This window comes from Solanum stenotomum, chromosome 8 (genome assembly GCF_019186545.1).
Source record: "Solanum stenotomum isolate F172 chromosome 8, ASM1918654v1, whole genome shotgun sequence".
NCBI classification, from domain to species: Eukaryota; Viridiplantae; Streptophyta; class Magnoliopsida; order Solanales; family Solanaceae; genus Solanum; species Solanum stenotomum.
Window position 1 is genome coordinate 56,150,277 of NC_064289.1, and position 20,484 is coordinate 56,170,760.

Sequence of the window (20,484 nt, forward strand, 5' to 3'; positions counted from 1 at the left end):
TACTCAAAAAGATGAATCGTGTTTTAGCTGTCTTAACATGAGCTTCGAATAGTCAAACATAAACTAGTTGATTTCATAGGCATCTTGATGTCAAAATAAGTAATTCATAAAAGGAATTACTGCTACTAAATATATAATTAGTGAAATTTACAATCGTTAGTTCTTATTTGAAGAAGAATCAACGGAATAACTGATATTATAAAATCATATTATTAGTATAAAGTAATAACTAATATAATTTTGATCTTTATTTGTCTCGAAGTTCTTTTCCATAAATAATGATAAAGTTATGAATGACCCTAAAATGAAATTTGTATTTGATCAAAACTTCAATAGATATAATTATTTCCTTTTCAGAAAATTATATGTGAGACTTGTGCCTCATACAACTCCGTTTCGAACTTTTTTAGTCATCTTTCACACTAAGCTACTAATTAAAACATCCATAAAAAAATATTTAATGATTAGTATCTATGTATTATTACTATGTGCATTCCCTATTGATCACTATCATAACTTGAACTTTGAACATTATTCTTGGAATAAAAAGAATATTTTCTTCACTAATTTGTACAACATATTTAGTATAGGCTGCCTTTAGTTTAACATGGGGGAATAAAAGAAACCAATAAAGTTGTCAATTGTCATTTTTGTTTCATCATGTTATGTCCCCACTATATAAATTAATTTTGGAGTAATAATTATTACAGAATTAATTAGGTTGATCTTTACAGGTTGGCAAATTAGTTGGTGTTTGTCTCCAAAAGAGTTTGGCTTAAGCATCAATGAGCACAAATGACAATTTATCATTAATTAGCGATATCAAATTTGAGTCAGGAATATAAAGTCATTTTTAATAAAGAGAATTAGTATATTTTAAAGTTCTACTTTACATCGTGATTTTAGATTAAGAGATCAAGAAAATAAGCACAAATGATTGACTATCATAAAAGATTTCGATTAATTAGAAGTAATACATTTAATTTGTGTAAATTATTTTTTAGTGAAAGAACATTTTAATTTTAAAGTAATTTTTTCAACGTGAAGTCAAATTTCTGAATAACTTACCAAAAAATGAACACGAGTGACAGTGCTTGCACTTCTTATGATTGTCATAAAATCAATATGCTAAAGTCTAAACACTAAAATAATAGCTTTTCAACTATAGAATATACTTAAATTATACTATATAGTGTAAAGTTTTAAATCATGTAACTTTATTTTAACCAACTCCACCTAGTTGTGCATATTAAACGTGTGATAAATGAAAATAAATAATTTATGTTGCAATTGGTTTAAACTAACATAAAACAATGTATCTATGAAATACTTACACACGACTAATTTATTGTTTTATTATTATTTGTTGTTTTATGTATTATCGTGACTTTTAAAAAAAAAAATTTAAAAATTTTTTTGGATTGTTTTTTTCCTTTTAAGTCAAGTATCTATCGAAAATAACATTTCTATATAAGATATGCATACACTCTATTCTCTCTTGTCTCTACATTCAAATATCTGAGGCTATACTAAATATGTTATCGTTATCGTTATGTTACTGAAGATGTTGTTGTTATGGATCAATCATAAGAATGAATAGGGTTCAGTTTCAAACATTACAATTGCAATGATGAATTTGATTTAACAACATATTGATGAACCACTCATATTTATGAACTTGGATCATAAGCAAATGAGTGGACAAAATGGGTCATCAACACAATAAAGGGAATCAAAAATTGGGTGGGCTAGTCAACTTTTGGACCAATATACAAAATAGATATTTTTTCGATGTAATCGTTCGCACAATGAATATAATTTTATTATCGAGCGATTATATACGAGTATCTACATTAAAGATATTAATACAAATATAGTATGTAAAAAATTCTTGATACAAAAAAAAGATGGAAAAAGGGAAACAAAATAAATTTGTCTAAGATCTTTTCCATTGAACAATGAGGGAACTAACATAGACATGAGCAATAGCAACACTTAGCGTGGAAATAGAAGCCTAATAAGAATTGGAGGTGCATGGGAAAATATAGATGATTTGTTGTTCCCTATTGCACATGTAAGTGTACCTGGTCGCACAAGAAATATAGTTCCTTTTAGAATCGAGTTGTCGAACCCAAGAGATTTATGATCAATTTATATTAACACTATTATTTCCACAATTTAAAGAATGTGTTTTGAAGAGATGGTGATTTTTGTTTACTACTAATGCGAACAATTTAATTATTAAAGTAACTAACTAGGACAACTTTGATTTTCAGTGATTTAAACAGTTAAAGGAACAATTTCAGGGTTGCAGCATGTATAGAGTTTCACGTATTGCATCTTATGTGATGAATTAACTAAGGTTATCAAATTACTGATTTACAGGGTTAATTTTATGATCATGATCTCTCGGCTTCTAATCGCCTACTCCAATTGACTGTTTAACTACATCGTTGAGCGGGGATAGACATACACAATTGGCGAGAATTTTCATCTTATTTAGCAACCAAGTTAGGTGTTCGTCCGGGTGTTAATTCTGAACACGAATCTGAACAAGTGATATGCAAGAGAGATCGAGCTCTTTATATTCTCTGGTCTATCTACCTCTACGTCTCTTGAGTTCAAGAATAGACAATATGTTTATCTCAATGGTGTCCAATCATGAAATACTAATTAAACAATAATATAAAAGTAATTTAAGTGATAACCAACATTAATTCAAAACAATCAATGTTCAACAATTACCCGTAACTACAGCCCCCAGAACAAAGACTTTTAGCCACTCATAATATTTTATCATATACCTCACAAATATTTTTATGGATATACACAGATATACATGCTATACATAAAATACACATATATACACTTATATTATTATACAGAGAAGATATACACAAGTATAAAACAAATCACAGGTCATCAGAAAGCTCCATTTTTGGCACATTGTTTTTGACTGTAAACAATGTATACCACATACAACTTTTTATTTATCAATATACATAAATAAATAAGGATGGAGATACATTGATATACAAAAGCTTCAAACTTCACAAATCTAATCCCAAAAACCCATCTAGAATGACCCAATTCTTGTTTATAATTCATTCACATAAATAGCTTTCGAAAATAATCAAAATTAAATAGAGATAAATCAAAAACTTGGGAAGATGAGTAAAAGTTATATATTGAAACAACATATTTCAAGTTTCTTTCTTTTTTCTTCTACAAAAGAAAGGACTCAAATGGATTTGAGCTCTCTTTGTACATCTTAATTGGTCTAATCTTTCCTTCACCTCCTTTGGGACTTGAGGAGTTACACATGTCCTACATAGTCATTTACGTGAGATTTACTCGAACTAATTTGTATTATATTATATAAGATGCGTGTCTACTTATTTAACTTTATTCAAATTTAACTGTTTAATTACTTGTACTTGTGAATGATACTAGACAAATATCATACAGACTCAACACATGCTATTTTTATGCTTGTGAATGATCACCTATTTTATAATAACATCATTTTTGAATGTAAGTATTGATGCAGAAGTTGGGGGCTCCAGTATTCAAGCACGTGTTAAGAGAGCAAAATAGGGTGGCAGATGTTTTAGCTAATACTACTACAAAAACAGCTTTTAGCGGCAATAAATATATATATTAACAAACAGTGCTAAAACCTTTACTACATTAGTTAATTGTCATTGGATCTAATATGACTATAGACTTTAGGAACATTTAATTTACAAAAAGTGTTAATTGTCTACAAATACATATTTAACAACAATTAAACTAGTGTCGTTAATTAATTGTCACTAAAAATCATTTTGAGTGTAGTGCATATAAGGAGGATGCTTGAAGCATCTTTTTGGATAATCCATTTTTTTGTAGTGATAATTGAGTTAATGATATTATATATATTTAGAGTTACTTAAGTATTTAACGATATTTATATACATAGTAATGGTTATAAAAATTTATATTATATTGTTATAGTTGAATATAATATAGCGATAATTATATTAGTGCGCTAAATAATTGCCACAAATGAGGAAGCTGAACAAGAAAGTGGCAATTTTTTACCAGCCCATGTGTTGATCTGTCAATGTTGGTAAGTGATGTCTTACCTTAAAAACAAAGAAGAAGAAAACAACTTTTAAAATCAAACAAAATCCAAAGTACATTACAATCGATCGATCTTGAATTGAGAGAATCATGTGGGTTGTGTTTTGGTGTTTTCTTTATGTATCTGAAGTGAAGATGGATTTAGAATAGATTCTGTAAGTTTAACTAAATTTATTATTTTCGATTCATATTATGTATACATACGATTTTTTAAATATAGTTATATGAATCCATGGTAGAATTGTTTTCACTCTTTGGTAATCTAATAATTAAATTGATAATTATTTCTTTCTATGTGTGATGTTTTTCCAAAAAAAAATTTATACTTGCTACTTAAATAATAGTATGTTTTTAAGGCAATACGAATATACAAACACAATTACACAAAAAATAATAATTATATATTTAGTATAATCCTACCGAATGAGATTTGGAAGGATAGAGTTTACACATATTTACTTTTACTTTGGAGATAGATGAGTTGTTTCTGATAGATCCTCAATTCAAGAAAAAAAAATGTCCAAAGCAAATAAAAAAAACGAAAATGAAGAAGCCATGTCAATTATCGGTGGTAATTTCATGATCAATGATATATATATATATATATATATATATATATGCGGAGCTAGGATTTTAAATTTATGGATACAAAAGCGTAGTAGGAAGATAATTAAAAATACTGATAATTTAAAAGGGATCTAAATAAAACACGTCAAGTTTAGAGGGGTATGTAGGTATTATATCTAAAAAAAAATTATACATATTAAGTAACTTTAAAAACAAATATATAATTTGAGCAAAAGCTATTGAGTTGAATCCGTAAGCGACTCAATAGCGCAGCGCTCAAGTTATTACTGAACTAGCAACTTATTGTTGCAATTTCAGTTGATTATTAAAGTCACTTCCCGTGTAATTAGTATTGATTCTCTTACGAGTTCAACTCAGTAGCTTTGACTCAAATCATATATTTGTGTTACAAAATTCATTGTTCTAAAAGGCACCTCCATGTAATTTCAAGACTATATATTATAACTATAAAAGCGCAAATATATTAACAAGTTGGTGTCGTGGTGTAGTTGGTTATCACGTCAGTCTAACACACTGAAGGTCTCCGGTTCAAGTCCGGGCGACGCCACAGCTTTTTTTTATCTTCTTGATTCGAAATACTCAATTTTAAAAAATAAATAAATTGAATTATCAATATTTGGGACTTATGTTATTTTTTATGTAATTTTTAAATATGTAAAGGTTATTTCAGAAAATTTATAGATTCTATGACTGAATTCACAATTAAAATTAGATTATTTGACTCTGGAAATTCAAAATATGCCACATAAATTAGGACAGAGAGAGTACTATACTAATAAAGATAAGATTCAATTGAGGGTGTTGTTTTTTGATGTGATATAAAGAGAAGATTCAATTGTAAAATGTTTTCAAATTTAACAACTAAGGATTTCGTAGTTGAGATTCCTCCTCCATTAGTAAAAGGATAACGTTTTATTCTCTTGAAATGAACTACTTCTTGGTATCATTGGCATCCCTCTACCGATCCCTCAATTTGAGATCACGGTGTTCGAGCTCCAAAAATGAAAAACTTTTTATTAGGGAGCGTTTAATGTCCCCTTAATGAACTTGATTTCGCTTTTCCAATCATCTAATGTAGGAGAAACCATGAATCTATCCATTTCTTCTTAGACTTGCGTAGTGGTCTTTTTCATCTCATAAATGTAGATGCTCAACTCTCTTTTATCATCTTTTCGAATTCCGCTTCTTCCCAATGGACCATAAGGGCTCTAAGACTATTCAATGCAAATTCGACTTAATCAAACTAATGAATTTCAAATATGAACGGTCAAAAGAGTTCCCAAAGAAGGGAAGAGTCGGTACATGTGCGTCAAGAATAAGAGTTGAATCTATTATTATTTTTAGTATTATTATAATATTAATTAAAAGTCAAAATTTAGTAAATGAGATTGTGAAGTTTATATCAAAAAATAATTAAAAAAATAGTGTAGTATAGAAATGTGTTAGACCATCAGCTTCATGAAGAAACCCTATCCATCTATTTTCAAATGCATGCTTAATATAATTTTTCATATATTTGGCAAGTTGGTTTTCCAATCAATATTTTAGGACCACTTTCAATTATTCTTAGCTAAGAACAAATTGATTTCTTCTTCAAAGGTCTTTATCTTGGTTGCTTCATTGGCATGCCACTCTCTTTGTCATAACTATTTCTACTATAGGTACAATTCGAGAAAGTTGAAGAAATTCGATAAGCTTACCTTTTTCTTTTCGAAGTAATTCTGATCAACTATCCCTTTATAAGTTCTTTTCATGATTTTGTCTATCATTTTGGATATGACATGATCCAAAAAAAAAGTAAACTGAATTTTATCTATTGATGATGTAATAAACATGATTGTGTCATTTAATATATATATATATATGACAATATTATACAATGACTGTAACATCTCGCAATTTGAAATAGCTAGAAAGGGGCTAAGAACTGGAAATAGTTATTTTTGGAAATAATAAAAAGGGAAAAGACATAAAATCCCCCCTAAACTTGTACGCATAACTTACTTTAGCACTTTAACTATACGGGTGTTTAAATACCCCCCCTTAGCATCTTTTAAGTGTTTTTTTTCAACCCTCCCATCACTAGCCCAATTGAAGGCTCGGTGTTGTAGTCACACACGTTTTTATTCGTCCACGTGTATATTAACTAAATTTCTAATTAATTACTTAAATCTCCATAATAATTTTTTTTTCATCACTAATTGTCTTCCCCAATGTTTGTCACCTTCTCAACAACAACTCTTCTTTTTACAGTGAAATTTTCTTCAACTTTTCTTCTTCCATTAAACAATAATTTTCTCTTTATGTAAAAAAAAAAAAAAACTTCTCCAATTTTCTTTCTTTTCGTAAGAAAATAGGTTTCAATATTCCATTTGTAGACATCAATTTCCACATTAAACCAACAACTCCTACACCCACCATGATTATATCTAAAATTGAGCCAAAAACTAAACCCATCAATGAATTTACCCCTAAATCTACAAATTATAATTCAAATTTCAATTGCAATTCCAGTTCAGTTTTTAGTTACATCATACCACCTTCCTCGAAAATTTAAAAAATTATTTACATAAAACTGTTAATTTATCAATGAATTGGACGAAATCTCTACAATCAATTTTTTGCCAACAATATCTTTGAATTTTTTTTTTTAGTGAAAATCGGGTTCTTTTTTTGATAACTCTTTAAACTCATAGATATAATAATCTTTTTTTATGTCGAAAATGGTATCAATAAATTAAACACCAAAAATTTTTGTCAAAAAAAAAAAACAGAAAAAAAGAAACGATCAAAATCTAGAAAAGAAAAGAAGAAGAAAAATATGTGGAAAAAGTTACAGTTGAGAGTAAATGAGTAAATGTTTACACTGAATGAAAAGAATAAGAAAGAGAAAGAGCCTTGAGAAAAGAAAAAGAAAGGAAGAAGAATACGCAAAAAAAAAAAAACTACAGAGAAGAGAAGTTAATTGAAAAATAAAATGTTTAAAAATTAGTAAAATAAGTTATTAAATATGTCGTCCAATAAAAAGATGACATTTGTCAGTTTTTTTGGTTTTTTTTCTGTCTCACGCTCTTATAGAAAGTTGGTGATACAAATTTTGCCACGTCATTCTTTAAGGGGTAGTTAAATTCACTTCAAATTAAATTAGGGGGTAAACAAACACCCGTATAGTTAAAGTGCTAAAGTAAGTTGTGCAGACAAGTTCAGGAGGGAATTTATGTATTTTCTCTAATAAAAAATCTGGAAATTTGTTTAAGTTAGGAAAAGTGAGTTTTTGGTCAACTTCAAACAACCATATATGGTTGGAAAGCTCTTGGAATAATTTTTCCAACGCCATTGAGTTTACACGATTATGAACTCATATGAGTGAGTTATACCCTTTGGAAGTTGGGTTGTTCAAATAAGGAAATGTCCAATCCGGATTTTTGAAGGGTATTTCAGTCTTTTCCCTTATCCAATTAATTAAATTCGTTTTAGTGAATTAATTAAGGGTATAAACTGAACTTGGTCAGTTTTACGCTTTTGGAAAAGAGTTAGGGTTTTAGAGAAGAAGAAAGAAGAGGAGAAAAGAGAAGGAGGAGCAAAGAAATCGTCAAGTTCGTCGAGTTTAGCTTGTGGATTTCGTCGGGGGGTGATCCTTACAAGGTATGTGAGATCACATAGCGTTGAATTAGTTCACCCACGTGCCAATCATGATTAAATTTCAGCGAAGTTATTAGATTTGAAAGTAAATCCTTGAGTTCTTGATAAATTTCGTTTGAATTCTTGTGGGTTGTGTTGATTGGAGTTTCTTGAGATTGATTCACGTTTTTAGTCGTGTTTTCGAGAATAATCTGATGTACTTTGAACATATAATCGATTCTAAGTGTTTGGGAAAATAACCTATGGAGTTTAGAGGGTTTAGAGCTGAAAAACGAAGAAAAAATTTCATCGGACGAAATCTGGTAGTGGTGGCGCGTTGCAGAGCTAGTCCCCAGAACTGGGAAAATTTGTTTCGCATCGTGGAACCGTCACGAACAATTCTGCCTCAAAAGTCATTTTTGAAACCAAAAATTAAATACCCCTCCGTGTCGCAGACCTACCCTCAAATATTGATTTTTTCGGTCTTTTCTCATGTTTAACTATCTAAAATCATGAGATCTTTCCAATCACATATCACAATCCTTAAATCCATAATTCAATTCAAGGACCAGTTAAGAGTCAAGTCAAGAGCGGTTAAGATCAAAGTCAAGAGAAGTTAAGAGTCAAGTCAAGAGAAGTCAAGAGTTAAGTCAAGAGAAGTTCATAAAGTTTTCCAAAAGTCTCTTACAAATGTTTTAACTTTGTTTTAAGACTTGAGTTTGAGTTGAGTAAAGAGTAAAGTTGAAGTTCATTTCTTCAAAAGTATATGGGGACTATGTATTCCCAAAAGAGTTTAAAATGTTTTCATATTTAAATAAGAACGGAAACTAAGATTTCCAAAAGAGCTTTTGAGCTAGTTTTTCAGTAAAGAGCCTTTGGGCTAGTTTTCAGTTAAAGAGTAAATGTTTTCACAATAAAGCAAGAGAGGAAACCTTGATTTCCAAGATAGACTTTGAGCTAAGTTTTTGAACAATTATCTCAAACCACAGAAAGAAGTATGTTTTTAAACATAAAGAGCTAGTATCATATTTTAGGAGTAATATTGAGCACCGATATGGGGGAGCGTTCAAGGAACCCACAACCCTCATAAACCATGTAGCCATCATGGGTAGAAAAGGGTCATACTTTTTAGATGAACCCTTAGTGCTTTTTAGATAGACTAGTGGATCCACTTAGTGAGTTAGGTCCTATACCCCCGGCAAGGTATAGGATGGTCCTTGGCAACGTGAGGTAAAGTGTTGTATCATCACTATAACTCTTAAGTGATGGTTGTCGGTTAGAGAAATTTCCACAACAGTATTTTGTTTTATATACATCAGTTTATTTGTATTTTTACATACATCTCGGAGTTATATGTATATTTGCATAAAAACAGAGTTGACATCATGTTTTAAACAATTTTTCTTTATATTGCACTTGTTTTAAAACTGCTTTATATTGAAATGAGTTCAGTTATATATGTTGAGTTGAGTTGAGCCAGGTAAGTTCTTCAGTTCCTTTTAGATTCTTTTCAAGCCTATGTTGTGTTTTTCCAAGTCGCATACTCGTACATTCAATGTACTGATGCCAGTTGGCCTGCATCTTATTATGATGCAGACGCAGGTAACCATGATCAGCATCCGGCGCATCGTTGATCCAGTTGAGCTTCAGAGTTGTTGGTGAGCCTCCTTGCTTCTAGAGGATTCCCCTTTTTCATTACGTTATCATTTTAGTTCATTAGGATGTCGTGGGCTTGTCCTAACATCCATCTCAGTTGTTTAGAGGCTTCATAGATAGTCAGTTAGATGTTAGTTCATTCATCATCATTTTGTTATTGGTTTATGTTCAGATTTGAGTTGCCATTTTGGCTAAGTTAAATGTTTATTTTTAAAACATTATGAGTTCAGTTTGAGACATGTTGAGTTATCTTGTATTTGGATTCTCTTTCTTATGTCTAAGTTTTCCGTTGAGTAAGTAAGTCAGATCAAGGGTTCGCTTGGGGCCAGCAATGGTTCTCGAGTGCTAACTACGTCCAGGATGTAGGCTCGGGGCGTGACAATGACTTTGATTATTATAGGTACAACTCGAGAAATTTGGTGAACTTACATTTTTATTTTCGAAGTAATTTTAATCAACTATCCCTTTATAAGTTATTTTCATGATTTTGTCTATTCTTTTTGATATGGCATGATCCATACAAAAGTAATTTTAAGGGAAAAGAAAAAAAAGTATATTAAGTTTTATCTATTGATGATGTAGATAACATCACCGTGTCATTTAATAACTATATACGAACAATATTATACGACTTTGACTATAGGTACAATTCGAGAAAGTTGGAGAAATTCGATGAGCTTACTCTTTTCTTTTCGAAGTAATGCTAATCAACTATCCCTCTGTAAGTTATTTTCATGATTTTATCATATCATTTTGGATATGCCATGATCCATACAAAAGTTATTTTAGAAAGAAAAAAAGTATACTATGTTTTATCTATTGATGATGTAGAAAATACGATCGTGTCAGTTAATAACTATATATGTATTTTCCATGCCATTGTCTAATTATACAACAATATCATACAACGACTTTGACTATAGGAACAATTCAAGAAATTAAAGTTGGAGAAATTCAATGAGCTTACTCTTTTCTTTTCAAAGTAATTCTGATCAACTATCTCCATATAAGTTCTTTTCATGATTTTATCACATTATTTTGGATATGCCATGATCCATACGAAAGTAATTTTACAAAGGAAAAAATGAGTATTTTTTGTATCATTGTCTAATAATATGACAATATGATACAATGACTTTGACTGTAGGTACAATTCAAAAAAAGTTGAAGAAGTTCAATAAACTTACTTGTTTTATTTTCGAAGTAACTCTAATCAACTATCCCTTTATAGGTTCTTTTCACAATTTTTTCATATCATTTTGGATATGCCTTGATGCATATAGAAGTAATTTAGAAAATGAAAGAAGTATACTAAGCTTTATCTATCGACTATGTAGAAAATATGATCATACCATTAAATATCTATCTATTAATATATATTTCCCGTGCCACTGTCTAATAATACAAAAATATGATACAACTATTTCAACTATAGGTACGATTCAAGAAAATTGGAGAAATTTGATGAGTTAATTCTTTTCTTTTTAAAGTAACTCTGATCAACTCACTTCTTATAAGTTCTTTTCACAATTTTGTCACATCATTATGCCATATGATGCATACAGAAATAATTTTAGAAAAAAAATAGTGTACTAAGTTTTGTCTATTGATGATGTAAAAAATATTATCGTGTCATTTAAAAATATATATGTATGTTTTGTGCCCATTGTCTGATAATACGACAATATGATACAACGACATCATTATTCTTGGGTCAACTATTTCGTCTATAGGTACAATTTAGGAAAATTAGAGAAATTTGATGAGTTTTTTGAAGTAACTCTAATCAACTAACTTCATATATGTTCTTTTCACGATTTTGTCATATCATTTTGTATATGCCATGATGAATACAAAAGTAATTTTAGAAAACATGATCGTGTCATTTAATAACTATATATTTATTTTTCGTGCCATTGTCTAATAATATAACAATATGATACAACGACACCATTGCTTCGTTCATAACTATTTTGACTATAGGTACAATTCAAAGAAAATTGGAGAAATTTGATGAATTCACTCTTTTCTTTTCAAACTGATTCTGATCAACTATTCCTTTATAATTAAGTTCTTGTCATAATTTCGTCATATCATTTTGGATATACCATGATCCATACTTAAAGTAATTTTCAAAAAACAGATAACTCTTATCCATTGACGATGTAAAAAATATGATTATCGTAACACTTCATAATCATGATATGGGGCCGATATTGATTATTATGTGCAGCGACATACTTTTTTCTTTCTACTTGAACTATATATGCATTAAAAAATATTTAAAATATTATACTTTATTAAGTTCACACTTATAATTATCTCAAATAATTGAATAATATATTTGTGTTATTTCACTAACCGATTTAAATTCTGAATTCACCTTCTAAGATATCCAACAAAATCTTCTTTTGTAAATGCATATATGTGTACAAAGGGTGTTGAAATGATGACTAGTTGCTATCCAAAAATTTCATAACTGTACTGAGTATGACTAATTGAAAAGAACTTGAAATAGGACATTCCTTTTGTAATACAATTCATATTCTATTTATTGCATTGAAAATTATATATGCATATAAAGTGAGCAAATTGAAGAGTCATTTTCTTCATTCAAGTTTTTCTGAATTTCATTCAAAGCTTCACCAATATGACTTGTGAATAATTTTTTTCATTTTTTTTTTTATATTTGAGACTTATCTAGTGTATCTCCCAATCTTTGTGGTCTACATCATTGCTAATTTAATTTCTTTTTGATAATTTGAGAAATTCCCAAGGTATTTTAAAACTAGGCGTGATAATTGCCACCACTTTTATTTTTTTCACTTAAATATCAAAATTTTATTTGTGGTAGCATTCAGACGTACGACGTGTGCATAATTCATACATCAGGTGTACTCCTATCATTAGACCAAAGTTTTAGGGCCAGTGCTAATAAGTAAGGATAAATATGAAATTTAGAACAATAAAATGCTACTTTGAACAATAACTAATATCTTTGTCACTTTGATTAATCAACAAGCAATTGTACAAATTTTAACAAAAAATCAATACAATCGAAAAATTCATGAGAGCCAATGAGATATATTATGAAACGTGATGGATCCGCCCTTCTACTCTTTTTCATTTAAATACAAAAAAGTTATTTGTAACGTTAAAGTTTAGACCTATGACGTGCAGTCAAATCCACATATCACGCGCTACACTCCTCTATATCATTAGACCAAAATTAGTTAAAGATAAACATGAAATGCAGAACAATCAAATCATACCAAGGCTACTTTGAACAATAAAGAAATATCTTTGTCACTTTGATTAATAATCAGTAGTAATTGTACAAATATGTACAAAAATATCAACGTAAGTGAACACTAAAGTCAAAGTTGAAAAAGGGGTAAAAAGGGAAAATAAAAAAAACTAGATCACCTCATCATGCTCGGGAAACTCAACCCAAACACCGCGTCCCCAAAAAAGAACTTGTTTTCTTTTTTGGAGGACCTGACAACTTGTGCAAGTACTTTCCACCTAACCTTTTTTCTTTTGGAGGATCTGACAACATATAATTCAAAAACTCCCAAACTATACCAAAACTTGGGCTTTTGGAGAGGGCTAATCTATCTATGCTACCTAGTTTTTCACAAAATTAATCTCTATATGATTCAATTAAATCACAAGGTTGAGATTTTTTGCTTCTTTTGCATAATATCTTCATTGTAAGCTTTGGTAATATCTTGTGCAATTTGGATAGCATCAGCAGAAGCACCTGATAGCCCTCTCCTTGTGAAACCAACTGCATATAGCCCAGATTTTCCTTTCCAACTATTTGGAAATGGTGCTTTTGGGAATCCATTTTTGGAAAAGAATTCACTTTCCTATATAAAAAAAATTTACAAAACAATATTAGTCAACTATTCAAGAATCATTCATAAAAAGTTCAAAGTCAATTTGACACATGTACTTACACGACTTTCTAGTACCGACCCCTTAACTTGACTGATTTTCAAACAAACACTACAACTTGGTCTTATTGACGATGTGTTTAGACCTAGCTAAGGTGTCTGTTTGAGAATCCATCAAGTTAACTGTTCAACACTAGAAGTTTGTGCAAGTACTAAACCTAAACATAAATAAAAAGGAGCATCCGAAAGTTTCAATATTTTTCAATTTGACACTCGTACTTGCACGATTTTCTAGTGATGACCGCTTAACTTCATTCAAATTCTCAAACACACACTGTTTAACTTGGTCTTTTTAATTTATGAAAAGACGTGATTTGACCAAGTGAAGGTGTCTGTTTGAGAACGGACATGTTAATTGAGGTACTAAGCCTAAATAAAAAAGAAAGATCCAAAAAAATTGAGAAAAATAGAACATTTTCTCACCTTTAGCCAAAAAGGGACATTGCTGCAATAACCAGTAGCAAGAACAACAGAATCAATTTCGAGTTTTTCACCATTGACAAGTTCAACGGTGCCACATGAAAACCTCTTGATTCCAGGGACAACATTGATTTTTCTTGATCTAATTTTTTCCAATGCACCAATGTCCAAAACAGGAGTTTTCCCTTGTGTATTCTTGAGTTCCAAAGGACCAATTTTTGGCCTTTTTAGTCCATATTTCTCAATGTTACCAAGAATGAACCATGTCAAAATTAGTAAAATTTTGTCAACTAGCCACAATGGTAACCATTTCATCATAAACATAGCCAATTCAAATATTGTTTTCCCAAAAATTTCTCTTGGCAATACATGAACCTGAAGAAGAAAAAAAAAGAACAAAATTCCATTAGAATCCAAACTTTATTGTTTGTTATAAGAAAATACAAAAAGGATTTAACATGTTGTACTAGGTTATCTGTCTCGTCCTTTAGGTAACTAATCTCACTTTTTATGACTACTATCTTTTGTATGACCTGATAGTGTGCAAATTCTTGTACTTTATCAATTATAAAAGATACTGTGTAAAAGGACTTTTACATTATCAAGTCACTTGAAAAATAACTAGAGATAAATCGTCCATATTAAGTGGAATTACTAACCCAAAATACTAATACTACTGTCAATGTGTATAACTTACCGAGCTACGACAAACCAATGATGGTTGAGCATTATGATTGCAAAGATCAAGAGAAACTTCCATGCCAGAATTCCCACAACCAACAACAAGAACTTTCTTCCCACTAAACTTCTCACCAGACTTGTAATCACAAGCATGAATAACTTCACCTCCAAATTCTTTTAATCCTTCAATATTAGGCACAACTTTTTCAGCATTTTCCCCTGTAGCCACAACAAGCCATTGACAAATATACTCAACTTCTAAGCCATTTGGTGAAATAGTTTTCACCCTCCACAATTTACAAATTTGGTCATATTTTGCAAATTGAACACACTCATTAAACATTGGATTGATGTCAAATTTTCTAGCATATGATTCAAGATAATCAATGAATTGTTTCTTTGTAGGGTACTCAGGATAGTGTTGTGGAAATGGAAATTTGGGTAATTGACAAAATTGTTTAGGGAGGTGTAGTTTTAATCTATCGTAAGTTTTTTTTTGCCATAGAGATGCAATACAATCTGATTTTTCCAAGATTACAAAAGGGATACCTTGTTCTTTTAAACAAGCACCAACAGCTAGTCCTGATGGCCCTGCACCTACAATAACAGGACCATTTACCCATACACATCTACTAGAAAACAATTCTTGACCATTGAAGCTAACCATAATTTGACGACAGACTTTGAAAGCAGAACACGAGCGTGTTTTTGTAATTGTAGTGTATGAAGACTTGAAAGAAGAGGAAGGTTGTTTGAGTTTGTTGTTGAAATGGTTATGACTAGTGGAAAAAATCGATGTCTGACTTTGAAAGCAGAACACGAATCTATTTCTGCTATTCTGAATTTTAATTGAGCAATGGTAGTGGTGTGAAGACTTGAAAGAAGAGGAAGTTGGTTTAAGTTTGTTTTTGAAGTGGTATTTTCTTGTGAAAATTCGACGATCGACTTTGAAAGCAGCACACGAACCTATTTCTGCTATTCTGGATTTTAATCGAGCAATGATAGTGTTTGATGACTTGAAATAGGAGGAATTTGTTTTTTTTTTTCTAGTGAAAATGTTAAGGGCTGACTCTGAAAGCAGAACATGAACGTATTTTTTTATTCAAAATTTGATTGAACAATGATGGTGGATGAGTACTTGAACACGATATAGTAAAGAACTGAATCTCAGTGGATCGTAGCAGCAAGATCAATAAGTGAATGTGTATTTGAAGTTGTGAATGTAGTAAAGAGAGAGAAGAGAAGAATTGAAGTAGTTTGATTTGAATGTAGTAAAGAGAGGGTGGAAGGTGTTTAAATAGAAGTTTTGGTAGTGAGATATATGAAAGGGGCATTTGATAGAAGGTGGGAAGTTAATGCCTTTTCAAATGGGGTCCTTCTCAAATCATAAGCTAAACTCTGACAACTATTATTTTATTTCAAAATTAATATTAATTCAATAAACTATTTTTGTATCATATACTAAAATATTAGAAGTACACTATACTCCACTTTTATATATATTCAAGAATTAATAATGAAAAAGTCTTTAGAAGGTCAAGCTAGAAAGCTGACTTGGACATAGCAAATAAGTATAAGTTGGGGCCTATAGGAGATCATTTCTAAGTTGGATTAGCTTATTTCGTAAAAAAGATAGCTCGATGCATGAAATATGACAAGTTCATGCAAAGTCCAAGGAAGAGCCATATCTTAAAGGAACGTTATCGATGACTGATTTCATCACTCAAATTCATAACTTATAAATTGCATGAGACTTTATCACTGCTTCAAAACTCCTCTCCATCAACTTAAATTCTGACAGTACGGTATAAATAATTTGTATATTATCAAATTATTTTTACTTGTTATAACAAATTACTGATAATATTGTATATCTTACATTGCATGCCTTATTTTAGAGGTAGCTAGTTCGATTTAATTCTATTTTATATTGCATCAATGACCGATTTCATTGTTTGAATTGAACTAATAACTTATAATCCATAAAATACTTTATCGTTATTTCAAGACTTTTCTTTATCAACTTAAATTCTGACCGTATAAATAATTTATATACTATCCATTTTATTTTAACCTGTTACAACAAATAATTGATAATAAATTATATTTTATATTGGACCCCATCCTAGGGCTACCCTAGGGTAGTAATAACTTGAGTTTTTAGCCACAAATATGCCCATACTTGCCAGCTGAAAACCCATGGCTAACACCACCTTGATTGCCAAGTATATTGACCCCACTTTATTTCTCTATCCATTCTACTTCCCTAACATTTGCTTTAAACAAATACCAAAAATCTTTCTTGGGCATCTCTTGATCTCCAACCCTACATCTTATTTTACTCTACTAATATAGAGTTTTTCATTTTTTCAAATAATCAACTCCAATCTTATTCTCTATTTTACTCTTTAAAAATAAATCTTTTTCTCTCTCCTTAATATTATATTATTATTTCTATTTCATTTTTATTTTCTTATTTCATAATATAAATCCTTTATTTTTTCCCCAATAATTACTTTATATAATTTTCATGTGATATAAAATTATATTTTTTCAAATTTTTTATTTTAATATAAAATTATATTTTATTCTAAATTTTTAAATAACATAAACTGCAAGAAAGTATTATATAATATACAAATTAATGGACAAATTCAAATAAACGTGAAATACAATTACATAAATACTCAATTTTTGAAATTATTACGTTGCTCCCATTACCCATAAATGCTCTATTAATGCATTAAGGAGTTCAAAATGAGCATTTTTGTCCTTAATTTTTTTTTTATGTCTAGCTAAAAATTGTTCAAATCGGAGATTTTCATCTACCGCCATTTATGCCGTTGGAGTTGGAGCCTCTACGACATTTTGAATTGGTGCATTAGGATCACGTTCATCCTCAATTATCATGTTGTGCAATATAATACATGTAGTTTTTATATCATGTAGCACTTCCTTTCTCCAAAAACGTGACGGTCTTGCAATAATTGCAAAACGTAATTGCAAAACTCCGAATGCACATTCAACATCTTTTCGGCATGATTCTTGTTTTATCGCGAATTAATTATTATATTATGTATTGTATTTAAATTATTGTGTTATGTATTGTATTGTTATCTTGTATTTAAATCATCATATTATGTATTGTATTTTCAAACTAAAATTTTCATCTTATCATTTTAATTTTGTGTGTTCTTTTTAGTGAAAATTAATAATAAAATCAAGTTATATTAGTGACGAAAATTAGAAAAAATTAAAATACTATTAATTCGGGATGAAAGTAGTATATATTAAATAATATATTTTTAAAAATATTATATTACATTTAAAAATAATTGTGAATATTAGATATTTTGTTAATGACATTATAAAATAATATGTTAATTAGAAGTAATATAAATAATAATAAAATAATCAAAAAGTGAAATAGAGAGTGTGAATAGTAGTTCTCCAAATTTGGAGAACTACTATTCACCTCTCTAAATATGAAGAATAGAGAGTGATATAGAGGTGGGTTGGAGTGCCCATTCTCTATTTTACTCTCCAAGTATAGAGAATGGAGAGTAAAATAGAGGTGGATTGGAGATGGTTAGCTTTGGCAAGTAGAGTTTGTGGATATAATATAATAATAACATACTCAGTATAGTTTCGTCAGTGAAGTGAAATTTGAAAAGTTAGATGAATTGTATATAAATCTTATTTCTATTTTTAAAAGATAAAAATATTATTTTTAATATACCTTCAATCGAAGAAAACTCATGTTTCAGAACATATTTGAAAAATGCGCAAGTAAGTAGAGTTAGTAGGTGATTTGCATAAAAGGGATATTTTTGTATGGATTTTTATGTATTAATGGCCTTTTCAAGTTTAATGAAAATGTTTAGACTAAAATATTTTTAAGTTTGGTAGGTCATGACAAATTTGTAGGACAACTCACAAAAATTCTATGAACTGACATGATTTTATGTGTGTTTTCAATTGTTCACCAAATTTTGTTAGATTAATATAACTTTGTGTTATCTGCATTTGACCTATCTTGTTATGTTATTCAAATCCAATTGGATTGACATGATTTATATTTGTGTTGTTCAACCTGATATTCTTTGAATTTGTAATTTCAATTTCGATTAAGCCACATTATATCGCTACTTCAAATGATTTCAAATTTGAAATAAAGCCTCCAAACACCAACACATGAAACAATCATCAATCTAGTCCAATAACACCAAATAAAGAAAAAAACAAGAATTAAATTGAAGAACCATGATATTAAAAAAAATCAACGTGACTCAAATCTTCCACTTGAGCAAGCCTCACTTGTCGAGATTCATTTAAGAGAAAATGCTTTTTTGTCGAGGGGTTTTATCTTCTCAGAACTTGAAACTCGAAATCTATTGTGATGCGTTGAAATCTCCATTCTAATTTTTGTAATTCGTATAATTTCATATAAGTAGCCGTGTATGATGTAACAAACAGTCTATGAGTTTAATTAATTTCATTATTTCAACATGAACTATAGATATACATGTTAGAAATCACTAAAATTTCAACAAAAACAATTTGTGAACCTACAATTTCAAATTAAAATACAATGAGTTTCAAAAGTAACGTATAAAATTTTTAAAATTTTGAACTCACATATTCGTATAGTATTTCATCTATCTTCCCGAAATTCTGAATCGACGCACCTATTTCATGACCCCCACCACTTGTCCCTCTCAAGTGCAAATTCATTGGAAAGAACTAAAAAGAGGTGGGTGCATGTGCATGAGCTTGGTTTTATGGAGCTTTCTCTTCTTTTCATGACAGGATTCGAGAGCTAGCTAGGGTTTTGGCCTTTCTTATTAGGTTTTATTAAACAGTACAAAATAATACTGATGGCTTTGGAATGAGATAGTACCACATCACCGTAGGACGTATAGTGGATGAGACTGCTCCTTTTTTAACCAGAAGGCTTGAGTTCGAATCTTGTGTATGGAAAAATTCTTGGTAGGGAGCTCTTTCCCCCAAGTGGAGCCCTATACAACGCAAATCCAAAATAATCAAACTCTAATATGGATACCAGATACCGGATGGAAAAGCCCCAAAAAAGAGAAGAGAAAGTACCACATCAATTCATCATTCTTCCAACTTTGCTCTATACCCATAAGTGGCCAAACCCTAAAACCCAAAAAAAAAGTGATGAATAAAATAAAGAAGGACCCCAAGAAATTATAGAAGATCAAAAAGAAGATCTGAGATAACATTATACTGATATTTATGTATGATTTGATGGGGATATGATTCATATATATGAAGAGACGGTATTCGAAATTTAAACTCGATTAATTTATTCAATTATCACGGTTTCTAGTTAGTATTGAATTCACTATATTTAAGACTTACATACTATTTATTATAATTCTAACTTTTTTTATACATAAATTTATTTTTT

At 29.9% G+C, this 20,484-nt stretch overlaps 1 protein-coding gene and 1 non-coding gene across 2 annotated transcripts; one reads left to right on the plus strand and one right to left on the minus strand.

Moving 5' to 3' along the window:
• The first annotated feature begins 5,186 nt into the window (after window positions 1-5,186).
• TRNAV-AAC (transfer RNA valine (anticodon AAC)) lies at window positions 5,187-5,260 on the plus strand. The gene has a single exon. It is a non-coding gene; the product is annotated as a tRNA-Val (tRNA).
• Window positions 5,261-13,280: 8,020 nt separating this feature from the next.
• On the minus strand, window positions 13,281-16,333 carry LOC125875143 (probable indole-3-pyruvate monooxygenase YUCCA8). The gene is made up of 3 exons (XM_049556235.1): window positions 15,067-16,333; window positions 14,373-14,744; window positions 13,281-13,862 (listed from the first exon to the last, which is right to left on the minus strand). Exons 1-3 carry the CDS (start codon window positions 15,715-15,717, stop codon window positions 13,659-13,661), a joined length of 1,227 nt encoding a protein of 408 aa, XP_049412192.1. The 5' UTR covers window positions 15,718-16,333; the 3' UTR covers window positions 13,281-13,658.
• Between the last annotated feature and the right edge of the window lie 4,151 nt (window positions 16,334-20,484).

What these genes read in the sequence shown, in the direction of transcription:
- LOC125875143 (XM_049556235.1), bottom strand. Translation starts at nt 15,717, where the DNA reads ATGGTTAGCTTCAATGGTCAAGAATTGTTTTCTAGTAGATGTGTATGG. An exon ending in CATTGGTTTGTCGTAGCTCG is followed by an intron (nt 14,745 to 15,066) that starts GTAAGTTATACA and finishes TTTCTTCTTCAG; the next exon opens with GTTCATGTATTGCCAAGAGA. An exon ending in ATGTCCCTTTTTGGCTAAAG is followed by an intron (nt 13,863 to 14,372) that starts GTGAGAAAATGT and finishes TTTTTTATATAG; the next exon opens with GAAAGTGAATTCTTTTCCAA.